This window comes from Lactuca virosa, chromosome 9, assembly GCF_052849685.1.
Source record: "Lactuca virosa cultivar CGN04683 chromosome 9, Lactuca_virosa_CGN04683_v6, whole genome shotgun sequence".
NCBI lineage: Eukaryota > Viridiplantae > Streptophyta > Magnoliopsida > Asterales > Asteraceae > Lactuca > Lactuca virosa.
In genome coordinates, this window is record NC_136434.1 from 114,219,246 (window position 1) to 114,232,581 (window position 13,336).

The 13,336-nt window shown below is 33.0% G+C and overlaps 3 protein-coding genes across 3 annotated transcripts; 2 read left to right on the plus strand and 1 right to left on the minus strand.

Annotated features, from left to right (window-relative positions):
• Positions 1 to 2,312: 2,312 nt before the first annotated feature.
• On the plus strand, positions 2,313 to 3,810 carry LOC145138154 (uncharacterized). The gene is made up of 4 exons (XM_079072288.1): positions 2,313 to 2,388; positions 2,787 to 2,859; positions 2,954 to 3,334; positions 3,415 to 3,810. Exons 2-4 carry the CDS (start codon positions 2,811 to 2,813, stop codon positions 3,657 to 3,659), a joined length of 675 nt encoding a protein of 224 aa, XP_078928414.1. The 5' UTR covers positions 2,313 to 2,388; positions 2,787 to 2,810; the 3' UTR covers positions 3,660 to 3,810.
• Positions 3,811 to 5,190: 1,380 nt separating this feature from the next.
• Positions 5,191 to 8,136, plus strand: LOC145138116 (ferric reduction oxidase 2-like). The gene is made up of 7 exons (XM_079072258.1): positions 5,191 to 5,459; positions 5,607 to 5,886; positions 6,151 to 6,385; positions 6,459 to 6,786; positions 6,850 to 7,093; positions 7,206 to 7,924; positions 7,997 to 8,136. Exons 1-7 carry the CDS (start codon positions 5,264 to 5,266, stop codon positions 8,134 to 8,136), a joined length of 2,142 nt encoding a protein of 713 aa, XP_078928384.1. The 5' UTR covers positions 5,191 to 5,263.
• Positions 8,137 to 8,266: 130 nt separating this feature from the next.
• LOC145138117 (uncharacterized) lies at positions 8,267 to 12,071 on the minus strand. Its single transcript, XM_079072259.1, has 4 exons — positions 11,584 to 12,071; positions 10,452 to 10,639; positions 9,339 to 10,372; positions 8,267 to 9,253 (listed from the first exon to the last, which is right to left on the minus strand). The coding sequence occupies exons 2-4, from the start codon at positions 10,602 to 10,604 to the stop codon at positions 8,503 to 8,505; spliced, it is 1,938 nt and encodes a 645-aa protein (XP_078928385.1). The 5' UTR covers positions 10,605 to 10,639; positions 11,584 to 12,071; the 3' UTR covers positions 8,267 to 8,502.
• Between the last annotated feature and the right edge of the window lie 1,265 nt (positions 12,072 to 13,336).

The window sequence follows — 13,336 nt, forward strand, 5'->3', positions numbered from 1 at the left end:
ACTTCTCCCGATGTTGAATTGAAAATCATAACCAAGCGTAGGGAACCATTTGGGTTATTTCTCCCTTTGCCTCTATCTTTTCTTGATTAAAATAGTGAAGTTGGAAATCCATGTCAGGTGGTGATGGTGAAATTAGCAAATTTCAGGAAATAAGTTGTTTCTGTAAGTCCTTTATACCTCTCTCTCCTTTTGCAATTTTGATTCTTATGATTAGATAATTACCACAAATTTTTGATTATGGGTGTATCTGACAGCAATTCTTCCGGAATGGAAGATCAAGTTCTAATTCTGTCGGAAAGGAAGATCAAGTTCTAATTTTGTCATAATGGAATCTCGATTTTATGGCATGGAATCTCAAATTACTCGTTAGTACTTAAAGGTATACACTTTTTTATTGTAAATTTAGTCACATTCATGTATTTATTAATTACATATGTTGTATGTTTCATCAAATTGAGTATAAAGATATGGGCATCTGATTTTGCCCGCCAATTGTTTGCTAAAATGCTTGAATCAAATATTTCAGCCAATTTTTTTTTTGTAATCTTTGAACTATCATATCTCTCTCATACTAGCTTGGAATGATTTGAAATTTTTTTATGCATGTTCTCCTTTATGTTAGCTAAAAGTTAGGTTTTGAAGCCATTTTAATTGGATTAACATTGGCTAAGTTACAGTCCTTCGAACATTGGATGTTACAGCTATATTTTTAGCACTTCTACTTTGTTCAGAAAATTTTTGTGATCTTTGTACTGTCATATCTCCCACATTCTTGCTTGTAATTAGATTAAGTCGATTATTTTGATCTAGTGACTCGGGGAATACTTGATCAAGTGACTCGAGTATTACATTCTGTTAGAATAAATTAAAAGTCTTTAATGTCTAACACATTCTATTAGAATTTATAGTTTTATTCTTTTAGAATATACTAAAAGTTTTAATATTTTAAAGTTGATTATGTTTTCCTTGTAGATATAGATTTTGAAGAGGCTGTCATTGATATGGAAAAAGAAGAAAACATGGAGAACGAGAGTATTCTAGCAGAATGTATTATGCTAAAATGTATAAAGTGTTTCTTAACAATAATATTCTTTCAGAATGGATTAGTGTTTTTGTTAGATTTTGATGTTTTTATTTTTATTTTTTTAACTATTCATAGTTTTAATCTTTAAGAATAAATGTAAGTCTTATTTTTTACGAATTAATGTAATTATTGATTCTTAAAAAATAAAATTTGTATTCTTTAGAAAATGTTATTCTTGATAGAATGTTGTATAATTCTTGAAGCATGTTGATTATAAAAACTATATTGAATGAACCATATTCTGAAAGAATAAAATCGAAAATATATTTACTAGTTTATGTTTGACTCTCTGTCATTCTGACAGAATAATATCGGTTAGTATTAGAAATTATAATAGAATTAAATTTGAATTAATTTAAAAATATCATATTTAAAAAAAGGAAATTAATTATCCTTTAAAATCCGCAAATTTCTTTTTTTTAATATAGGTTAATTGACCAAAACACCCGTTCTGCTGAAATTTGTGTGATTATATGGTATATGTTACTCTATTGTAATATCGTAGACCTTCAGATCATGATCATTGATTTTATTCATCCATTGGTCTAGAATTATGCTTACGGGCACACAATAGATGTAAGAAACAAAATAACATAGCTATATATATATATATATATATATATATATATATATATATATATATATATATATATATATATATATATATAATGTCATCAAAGTAAGGGCGGGCGGGTTGGGGATTGGTATACTCAACCCCGACCCCATACCCAATATCCGTTTTTGAAAGAAATACATGTCCCTGATTGGGACGAGTCAACCGGATTCCCAACTGGGTGAGGTGAAATTTTAATGTCTAATTGGTTAAAGTTGAATTTATTTTGATAAAAAAAAATCTAAAACGAAAAAAATACAAAGATATAAGGTCTTATATTAAATAAATCCAATTTACTTGTTGGTAATATGCTTTGTTCATAAACTAAAAAGAAATATATAAAAATTAGATTTTGTTTAAAATATAAGTATTTCTATAAATAAAAAAAAAAAAAAAAAAAAAAAAAAAAAAAAAAAAACTAGGCTTTGTATTAAACCCTTGTTAAGATCCTTTATTTACATGAACGGACAAAATTTTGTGGGAAAATAAATTGATGTAAATAATTGCCACTCCAGGGGCAAAACAGTAAAAAGAAAGAAAAAATATGACCGTTGTGAGGGAGTCTTCCCCCTCGTTTATATACCGAAGGTTTCGATAAAATATTTACAAAAAAATCGTTTTCCATCAAAGAAATTTTGCAGTTCAAAGCACAAAATCTTCACTCTCTTTCGCTCGATCGCTATACTAATCTGTAAGTATTCTTCTTCCAAGAAACCCCTAATTTAGTCTGTCTGTATGTTAGTAGTTGAATTACAGATATCGATTTGTTCGTTTAATAACTGATTTCGATTTTTCGTGTTTAGTTTCTATTTTTCGTTGATTAAAATATCTATCTGCAGCGCATTATCGCATTTATTAGTGTCGAAAACGTCTGTAGTTTCTCGTAGGTGAATTCGGAAACGGAACTTCAAAATTTCAATGAATCTGACCTATCAATAAATCCTCTTTGTTAGGGTTTCAAATCATTTGAAATCGCATTTATTCTGCGTGTTTTACATTCTCGAATTTGATTCACCAATTTCCCCATAAACGATTTATCAATCCGTGTTTTCTTCATCAATGCCTGAAATCTGTTTTTGCCGACTGCAGGAAATCAAATCGAGATTACAAAAGATGGCGATGAATGTTATTCAAGATCAGAATTTCAGTGTTCACTTCAACGGTATGTTTCCTGATAAAATATTTACAATCTTTTTACTTTTTCCAGTTTTTGATTGTAATCTAATATCCATTTTTGATATGATTGTTCCTTTCAGGTGTTAAGACTGTTCAAAAGAACAGAGTAGGGGGTCTTGGAGGAAGGAAAGCACTTAACGACATCTCAAACTCTGGAAAACCACCTGCACTCAACACATCAAGAAAACAAAATCCCAAGAATGTGATTCCAATTGGGGAAGATCTCGGTGTCTCCAAGAAGACTCAAGTTAGTGGCAGGAAAGCACTGGGTGACCTTACAAACACGGTCAAACCATTGACTCAGCAGCAACAATCTTCAAAGAAAAAGAATCAGGGAAAGAACTCAATAGCTGTTGCAGAAGAACGATTCCTTCATAACCATGATGAATGTGTGAAATCACAGAAGAAATCTTTGGATTTGGATTTTGATCAGTTCTTGAAGAACATTGGGCTACATGAAGGTATTGTCATAATTTTCACTTTTTTTCATCTATTTTCAATTGCAAGTAATTAGCTAATAACCTGTTTATATGAATTATAGATGTTTGTTGTGAATCTGTGAAACGCAATCAAGTAGCAAGAAAACCAAGGGATGAAAATGTGTTTGTTGAGATGGAAATGGAGGAGATACTTGAGCCGATAATAGAAGATGATGCATTTGGAGAAAGATCCCCAATTTTTGGAAGCCCTAATTCTCCAAGAATGTGGTCATACATGAAGAAGGATTATGATGAGTTTCCTAGCTTCATCTTGACAGAGACACCAAGAGGAAGAGGGTCAAAGTAAAATGGGATTTTGTGGTTAATAGTTTTTGTAATAGTTGTTATGCAGTCAAGCTTTTGACTTGTATTGTAGTGAAACATATTAGGATTTATGTTTCTTATGTTTTGGGCAACTCGGTGGTGATTAATGGATAATAATTCTTGGTTACTTGAAATGGCATGTTATTTAAAGACTATTTTGTATATGAAATGGCATGGGTAAACTCACAAATAGGATTCTAAAAAATATTGCAAAACTCTATGTCTAATACTAACTTAGACCCTTAGATAATTGTAAATTTGTGACTCTACATGTGCAACACTAGATTTTCTTCCTTTACACTCACTCCGACCTTTATTAAAATTTACAACATCAATTATCTTTTTCAAACGTCTTGCACAATTAAATTCATAATGTGTGCACAACACCTAACATGAAAGTATGATGGCCTTAGAAAAGCGAATCAATTTCAGTTTTAAGAAAATCAACCATCACATCGTTGGAAGAAGCATTATCCAAAGTAATTGAAAACATTTTTTTTATAATTCCCCAATCCTTCAAAAGGCTAAAAACATGATTACTCGTAGCAACACCGGTGTGTGATAGAGGCAAAAAAAATGAAATTAAGGATTAGTTTTTGCAAGCACCAAGAACTATCAATGAAATGGGTTGCCAAAGATAGATAGCAACCAATCCATCGGTGGTTATAGATGCCAACAGTCCGATGTTATTTCTAGTGGCTAATACACTTTTTACACTTATAATATGTTTCACCATTTCCATCAGGTTTGAGAAAGTCAAAGTGGGGCAACACCTTTCATAAGCTTTTTATGTGTGAATTGTCATAAAATATAAAAACTAGAAGCTAAAAGTTCTTCTAAAAGCTATCAAAAATCATTGAAATTAGTTTTTAGATTATGAATTTTTCATATAAAATAAAAACTTCAAGTTTGTACTTTCAAACGAAGATTAATTCGAGTTTTTTTCTTAAAAGGCAGAAGCTAAAAGCTCTTAAAAACTCTCAAAAACATGTTGCCAAACATACCTTTAGTTTCGAGTCATTACAAAACTCATTGTTTGACATGAAGTTAACATGTATTTATGCCATTTAGGATCGTTTAAAGGGTCAAGACCATTTTCTTATAATATTGAATAAATTACAAGATAACGTTTTTATCAAGTATTTTGAATGATCACATCTCAAACATGCCTTAAAAGCGACATAAGCCCTAAGGATCGGTGCAATTCACATTATCAAATGTAAAAGACATCTAATAAACTGTTTACTCCCTCCATCAATCAACCTATGAAAATCTTCGACATTAATTTCAATAGATACTCATCTTACGTTAACATAATTTCGAATAACAAACAAAATAAGGGAATGTGCAAAAACACCACATAATTTGACTAGTCTTAAACCTAATGTGAATTGTCATTTTTGCCCAGTGTGAAAGCAAGCTCCTAATTTGTACTACAAATCCCCTCTTGAATCTAAATGTTTCCAGTCTGACTACTAATTTACCAAAACGTCACACCATTTCTATATTAAAGGGTCTCTTGCATTTCACTTCTTCCATTCAACAACCTCAAATACACACACGCACACACACATTTTCAAGAAACAAATGGAAACAAATATTCGATCTTTAGAGCATACACGTACAAACAAGATGATTCAACTCACAATAAAGGTAATGGTGATCACCATCTTCTTAGGGTACATAATGATATGGGTGATGATGCCTACAAACACATTTTGGCTACATTGGTTACCTCGTATCCATTCTGCCACTAATTCATCCTATTTCGGTCAACAACAAGGTTCGTGTAAACCTAGTAATTGATAGATACCATTAAAGTAATTATCTTAATTTGCTTCAAATATATATATATATATATATATATATATATATATATATATATATATATATATATATATATATATATATATATATCTTATATTTTCAGGTGGAAATATTGTAATATACACAACCCCAATCCTCATAATTGCAATTATGTCATGTATATACCTTCACCTTCAAAACAAGCTTTCACACCATCAAAGTACACCCAACAACTTATGGGGACAACTAGCAATTGTGAGAGGTCCTCTTGGGATCATTAGTTGGACAGAAGTGTCATTTCTCATCATGTTTGTGGCACTTTTGGTTTGGTCTTTCTCGGCTTACTTACATGCCATGTTTGCCAATATCACTACACAATCCGCATCTAAAATGGGCGAAAAAGTGTAAGAAAATTCAAAATCTCACATCCATTTAGAGTTAATGATTTATAAGGGTTGTCGTTTTGATTGTACACAATAGATCCTTAAAGTTAACATTCTTGTATAGAATGTTAAACCAGTAATAACGGTGAGTTTAAGGTTCTATCGTATACAATTAAAACAACAATTTCCAAAAGCATAGTTTCTTACGTATATTTATAAATTTTAAAAACTATCATTCATAAATAATTACCATTATTTTAAATTAAATATAATATCTTTAACCAGGTGGGAAGTGAAGTTAGACAGCATAGCATTGATGCTAGGACTTATTGGCAACATATGTCTCTCCCTTTTATTTTTTCCAGTGACTAGAGGGTCACCGGTGCTCCGGCTACTTGGTCTCACATCAGAATCCACCATCAAGTATCACATATGGATCGGAAATCTCACTATGATGTTCTTCATTGCTCATGGTTTATGTTACATCGTCTTTTGGGGTACAACACACCAAATTTCACAGGTAAGACAATCAAAACCCCAACCCCTAAACCTTAAACCCTAAACAATCAACTGAAAATTGTGTGTTGATGTAGATGATGAAATGGGAGAAGATCGGGATATCGAATGTGGCGGGAGAAGTCGGTTTATTTATAGGAATTGTCATTTGGTTAACAAGCGTATCGCGTATCAGAAGAAATATATTTGAGCTCTTTTTTTACTCACACCACCTTTATATTCTTTTTGTAGTGTTTTTTATACTCCATGTTGGATTTTCTTATATTTGGATCAGTCTCCCGGGTTTTTACCTCTTTCTGATAGATCGAATCCTACGTCTCCTACAATCCCAACAAAAAGTCCGTTTAGTTTCAGCGCGAGTTTTACCATGCCAAGTTGTAGAATTAAACTTCTCCAAAACACGAGGTAAATCGAAATATTTTAATAAATTTTAACATATAAGTTGATTAAATTCTTCTTTTTTTTCAGGGCTTAAATATAATCCAACGAGTTTAATTTTTGTGAATGTACCTAGTATATCAAAACTACAATGGCATCCATTTACAGTGACTTCGAGTAGTAATTTTGATGATGAAAAGTTAAGTGTTGTTATTAAAAGTAAAGGAAGTTGGTCACAAAAGCTTTATGAAAAGCTTTCAATGCCTTCACCAATGGATCATCTTCAAGTCTCGGTGGAAGGGCCATATGGACCTATTTCAACCAATTTTCAACAGTAAGCAAACCATCAACTATTAACCAATTTCTATATAAAATGATCAAAATCGAGAAACTTCCAAAACTTTTATGATTTATTTAACAATAAAAAAATTTAAAAATTAACACAGGTATGACAAGCTTGTGATGTTTAGTGGTGGAAGTGGGATCACTCCATTTATCTCCATAATTCGTGAGCTTCTTCACATGGAAAACAACAACAACAACAACAACACACCACAAATTCTCCTTATCCCATCTTTCAAAAAATCTGAAGATCTTGCGATGCTACAACTTATCCTTCCTATTTCACCCACTACACTTGATATATCTCGCTTGAAATTACAAATCTGCCCTTATGTAACACAAGAAATAGGGCACACAACTGAAGAACAACACCTTCACAGAACAATATGGTTCAAACCGAATCCCCTTGATGCACCGATTTCTCCAATTTTAGGGCAAAATAACTGGATTTGGTTGGGAATGATAATTGTGTTCTCTTTTATCATTTCCCTTGTGTTTATCGCGCTTTTCACAAGATTTTATATATACCCGATTGATAAGGGTACAAATATGATATATTCGTATTCTATAAGGTCGGTTTGTAGTATGGTGTTTATATGTACAGCTATATCTATAACTGTATCTATCGCTTTTCTGTGGAACAAGAGAAGGAATTTGAAAGAAATGGGGCAGATTCAAATTACGGATTTACCCTCGCCATTGGCGTCTCCAGGTTTGAGTTCTTGGTGTTATAATGAGGATAGAGAGATGGAAAGTCTTCCTTATGAATCTTTAATCGGGGCTTCTACTAATGTTAACTATGGAGAAAGACCAGATTTCAAGAGTAAGAAAACTAACTAAAATTATTAATTTATCACTATGAGTTAATTTTATAATCTTTTATTTTATAATGCAGAAATACTTACAAAATGTGAAGGATCTAGAATTGGAGTTCTTGTAAGTGGTCCAAAGATGATGAGGGATGACGTGGCAGCGATTTGCTCATCTGAGTTGTCAAAAAAATTCGTTTTTCAGTCTATCAGCTTTACCTGGTGAAAGAAATGGGAATATTTCTTTATAAATTATATAACATTATGTAAAAAAAAGTTTTAGAATATAATGAAATATACCTTTCTTTCTTGAATTGAAGTTTGCATTGTGTGTGTAAAGAAGAAAAGTAGAAGTATTTTAAGAAAATAAAGTTCTGCCTTGTGTGATTAATTTTCTCAATTTCACATATTACAATAAGAACAGAAACTCAGAAGACAATACGAAAATTTGTCCTAAATACCCCTACCAAGTTCTAAAAGTACTCAAAAAAAAAAAAAGTTATAGTAAAGAAAACAAGAGGATCAACAATTAAGAAAAGAAAAAAAAGTCTCTTATATACCAACTAATAATCCCCTTGTGAATCAGAAGCAATCATTCCACTCCATCTCCAACTGGATCTTTGAAGTACCTATTTTCATTACGAGTGTATCTGAACCCATTATCTTTATGATAATACCGAAAACGCCCTCCGTATTTTTCATCATATTGACCACTTCCTTGTGGTGGATACCTTCCTGAACGTGAAAAAGTAGGGTAAAAATGATCATTTGATGACTTCATTCTTCCAAGATTATTCCTATCTCTTGATTCACCATTGATGTTGCTATTGTATTTATCAGTCTTATGAATATGAATATGATCTGGGCTTTCTCTTTCTCTTTCTCTTTCTCTTTTTGTATCCACTTTGCTTTTCTTCTGAAAATTCCATGCAATTGGAGACTCTGACCTTGATCTTGACCTAGATCGTCTTCTAGATCTTGAAAGATGGGGCCCACGGGTGAAATTTGGAGAAAAGGAAGAGACTTTTCTTTCTTGATCATGACCATTGTAGTCTTCACCTCTTCTTGAACCTTGTTGATGAAACCCTAATCCACCTTTAACTCTATCACGACTATAAACACCATATGATTCATTTCTTTCTGGTTTTGTGTTAAATGTCTTGTAAGAACTGGATCTTTGATTGTAACCTCCAATCACATGTTTTGGCCTGTTATTAGAGTACCTGTGATTCTGAGTGTTTCTTGAATCCCAACCATGGTAAGATACTCCATCTCTTCCCGTTGACTTTTCTTGACCAAAATCCCTCTTACCCCTTGAATAAGAATCTTGAAAGTTTTCAGATCTGAATTCAAGAAAAAAAAGAATTAGAAGATAGAAAAAATTATGAAATACTGGATTTTGTTATTTGTAAAGAACATAAAGTTTACCTGTTTCTATGAACACCAAAAGACGAAGTTCTACACTTTTCTTCTGATTTGGAAGGTTCCGGAAGCTGATTTGATATACTTGGGATGTTTTTCTTATCATCTTGTTCGATTTCATTGTTGGGGAGTGATTCAATGACTTCATTGTTAACTGATTCAATAGCATCAAAGTTATCTTCATATATGTTATCTGATTCATAGTCTACACACTCCATTTCTTCCACTTCATTCTTTTGCCACGTGTCTCTTAACTCACCATCTTCAACAGGAGAATCATAGCCTCCTCCTGCTTTGACTTTGTTTGACCCACAGCAATCACTGAGACGATCTTCTGAAGAAACCTTATCATCTTGACATGATCCACCTTGTACTACTTCAGAAACAGCCTGAATACCTTCAGACTTGTCTATTGCATCTGATTTCACCTGTTGAGAATTTCTAGTTTCATTCTGTGAATCATCATCTTTTAGATACCCTTTTTCAGAATGAGGATCAACAAGAATATCACAACAGGGTTCTTCCCATTCATCCATTACAGTGTTCAAATCCCAATGCAACCTAACATCTTTTGAAGGAACAGATGTTTTATCACCCTCACTATTCCCATTATCGTTTGTAATAATAACTGGGAATGTGTTATCTTGAACTGATGAATCATCTGAGTCAACAGGGGCAATATCGTCTTTTACAATTACACCTTCGGTGTATGATTCAACAATTTTTGTTGTTGTGTGTTCTTCGACTGCAGAAGACTCCATGGGAGTAGGGGTGTCATAAACAGAGGTATGGCATGCAGCAGCTGCAAGAAGTTCTATACCAAAGAAGTCATTAAGATCAGGAATCTGTTTCTCTATCAGTTTTGACTTCATTGAATGACACTCTTGTTTCTCATGATGAGGAGAGGGAGGATGAGGTTGAGTTGACCTATTAGCCCTTTCATTGCTGAGAGATGGAGACTGAAGCATAAGAATTCTTTTCTTTATAGGAACATCAACTACTTCTTCACCAAAGTGTTGACCAAGAATGGCTACACCAGACTACAAGAACACAAACAAGAGTAAAAATCATGTTGCTTTATAAAGATATATGAACAACAAGTAAATAAATATAAAATACCTTCTCATAATCAAAAGCTACAGATTCCTGCATTTTAATGGCTGAACTGCTTGCTGCTGGCTTCCTTGGGCGCCTCATCATGCTCCTATGGCCCTTTTTAACAGCATTCCATGTAAGATCTGAGTTGATAAACTTCACAAGTTCCAGGTCCATTGTAGTTGAAACAGGTTTTGTACCACTATCAGCTTCTGTTACATGGAGACGACTTGTTATTAAACAAGATTCAACCTTGTTATAAGTCACAAGATATTATTCAGAACAAATCAATCTACCCAACATCAAGGACCCACATATGTAAAATTACTACTTCAGCTTTAATCATGGTGTCTAAAGGAGATGGTTGTGTGTATAGAGTATTGACCAGATTTATTAAAGCTATTGGAGGATGATGCATCAAGAACATTATCGGAACTCCAGAAGAGAAGTTAGAAAGTAAATCCTTCATTCAGTTCTTACGAGATCCGTTCATGTGCAAGATATCCCATGAGGTGTTTTGACAAGGTTTAAATATGATTAGGTCTGGAAACCATATGTGCACGCCAATCAAAGAAGTAGAATTGACGTCAATATGATGTTTCGTTAATGGAAGATAGAGGACGATTTTTTTTATGTGTGATTACAGCCATCCATTAAGTTCTTTATAGATCTGGGAGACTGGCCCAAAAATCCAGAGGAGTTGGAGTTTTCTTAATCCGATCCTCAAAACACGATTCGATGGGTCAGATTCTTCTACGAACAAGTGATGAAACGTCGCAGATCAGATCGAGGAAGTAAATCAAAGTCAAAACGACGTTCATATATGAGACAAAATCACAAGTTTTTTGTAGTTCATCGTGGATCCGTGCCCTATGTAGAAACAAGCGTTCCTTCGGGAACCCCCTTTAGCTGCTTTCGATGTTAGGATATTTAAATCGTAACGCACATCTTTAGGTTCTCCAGTTCATCGAATCATCAAGTAAACGACGCATCTTCGGTAAACACATCCGGAGACGAACATACGTATCAGATCTAATCACTGGAGGTCCGTCAGATGTTTATGTACATCGATCAGACAGCCGCGAATCCTCTTCGTTCATTGGGAAATAAACCTAAAAACACTGAAAATTACAATACTTATGTGTTCTTTCAGTACCTGTGTTCAATGTTTGAGCTGCCTTCAGATCAAAACCCCAAATTAAAAACGTCTTCTTTTCTTCTGATTTGAACAAATAACACTCCGTCGATCTTCAAGTACATCCAGTTAAGAGAACCCTCGAACTGGTAAACGATGGCAGAAGACGATCTATATATCTCTTAATTCAAACAATCGTGAAAATCCTTGAAGTGGTACGCGAAGACAAACGATTCATGGTGATGTTAGATCAAACAACCGTTCGATTTGCTTCAATCAAACGCCAAAATCAGCCGATCGAACGTCGTTTTCTTCAACCGGCGATTAAGTTTAATACTCGAGAGATCCGAACCTTTGAAAACTTGTGAGGTTGATAATTGGCAGGCTGCGGAGTTGATTGGAGAAATCGACGTATTTATGGGCGGAGGTGTTGGCCAGATACCCTTGAATTTATCGTGAATATCGAAAAAATTGAGCAACCTCCAACATCTACTAGAACAGGTCTTATGTTGTATTTCATATGGGTATTTATAAACTGATTTATGTTAGTATTAAATAATTTAAATTAAATTGGATAGTTATTTTTTAAAATTATACATATTATTCATCTAATTGTATGTCATCAAAAAAAAAAAAAATTTAAAATTTATAATGTAGTTTGTAACTACAATTCGACTTTTTTGACCATCTAATGAGTGAATATGTATAGAATGTTGGTAAAAGAATGGTAAATAATTTATTTTTATTTTTATTTTTTGGAATAGTTGGAATGTAAATTGGGCAAAATGCCATAAAACCCTTTATATTTGTAAGTTTTTGTTTATCTTACATAAAGTCCTATTTTTGGTTTATTAATGTATCAAATTTGCATTTTTTTTTATTTTATCTTTTTTGCAAATTTATCAGGTAAAACTAGGGGTGATCATTGTGCGGTTTGGTGCGGTTTTAGGGCCAAACCGAACCGCAAACCGCAAGGTGCGATTTTTGAATTCTAGAAACCGTTGTGTGCGGTTTTTCAATGGTTTGGTTTTGCGGTTTTTGAGTGCGGTTTCGGTTTGTACCGGTTCGGTGTCGGTTTTAAACCGAGTCAATCATATGGTGCAGTTTTTTTATGTTCACCGATATGATTTTTTAACCGTAGTGTTCATGTGAATATTTATGATTGTATGACATGGTGTCATTTCGTTTCCTCACATTTAGAAGCTGTAATTTTGAGTTTTTTATTGTTAATAAGCTTGCGGTGCGGTTCGGTTTTGGTGGTCCGATTTCTAGATAAAAACCGCACCGCACCAATAAATTCGGTTTTTCAAAAAAATAAAATCCGCACCATCGGTTTTTGCATCGGTTTCGGTTTTCCGGTGGCGGTTTATTGCGGTTTTTACGGTTTTTCTTTTATCGGTTTGGTTTTTGCTCACCCCTAGGTAAAACTGAAAATTTATATCAAACTTAAGAGTTTTAATAAACCAGAAAACCAAACTTAAAAGACTTTTATAAATTAGAAAAAGATAAAATTGAACATTCTTGTCAAACGTAAGAGATTTAATAGCCCAAATGGTAAAATTAAAAAACAAATTGCAAACATCAAGTTTTAATGAACCTAAGTTCTACAAAAGGGTAAAAACCAACAAGAACTTGCAAACTTAAAGGTTTTTATGTCATATCCCATGTGAATTAAGTAAAACTTATCTTTGGTTAACAAACTTAATTATTATATATATATTAAAGTTGTGGAAGAAAAGAATAGTGAAGTTGGGATACTTTGTCCAGGTTTGGT

What these genes read in the sequence shown, in the direction of transcription:
- LOC145138116 (XM_079072258.1), top strand. Translation starts at nt 5,264, where the DNA reads ATGGAAACAAATATTCGATCTTTAGAGCATACACGTACAAACAAGATG. An exon ending in CAACACACCAAATTTCACAG is followed by an intron (nt 6,386 to 6,458) that starts GTAAGACAATCA and finishes GTGTTGATGTAG; the next exon opens with ATGATGAAATGGGAGAAGAT. An exon ending in ATTTCAACCAATTTTCAACA is followed by an intron (nt 7,094 to 7,205) that starts GTAAGCAAACCA and finishes AAATTAACACAG; the next exon opens with GTATGACAAGCTTGTGATGT.
- LOC145138154 (XM_079072288.1), top strand. Translation starts at nt 2,811, where the DNA reads ATGGCGATGAATGTTATTCAAGATCAGAATTTCAGTGTTCACTTCAAC. An exon ending in TTTCAGTGTTCACTTCAACG is followed by an intron (nt 2,860 to 2,953) that starts GTATGTTTCCTG and finishes TGTTCCTTTCAG; the next exon opens with GTGTTAAGACTGTTCAAAAG. An exon ending in GAACATTGGGCTACATGAAG is followed by an intron (nt 3,335 to 3,414) that starts GTATTGTCATAA and finishes TATGAATTATAG; the next exon opens with ATGTTTGTTGTGAATCTGTG.
- LOC145138117 (XM_079072259.1), bottom strand. Translation starts at nt 10,604, where the DNA reads ATGGACCTGGAACTTGTGAAGTTTATCAACTCAGATCTTACATGGAAT. An exon ending in TAGCTTTTGATTATGAGAAG is followed by an intron (nt 10,373 to 10,451) that starts GTATTTTATATT and finishes GTGTTCTTGTAG; the next exon opens with TCTGGTGTAGCCATTCTTGG. An exon ending in TTTGGTGTTCATAGAAACAG is followed by an intron (nt 9,254 to 9,338) that starts GTAAACTTTATG and finishes TCTTGAATTCAG; the next exon opens with ATCTGAAAACTTTCAAGATT.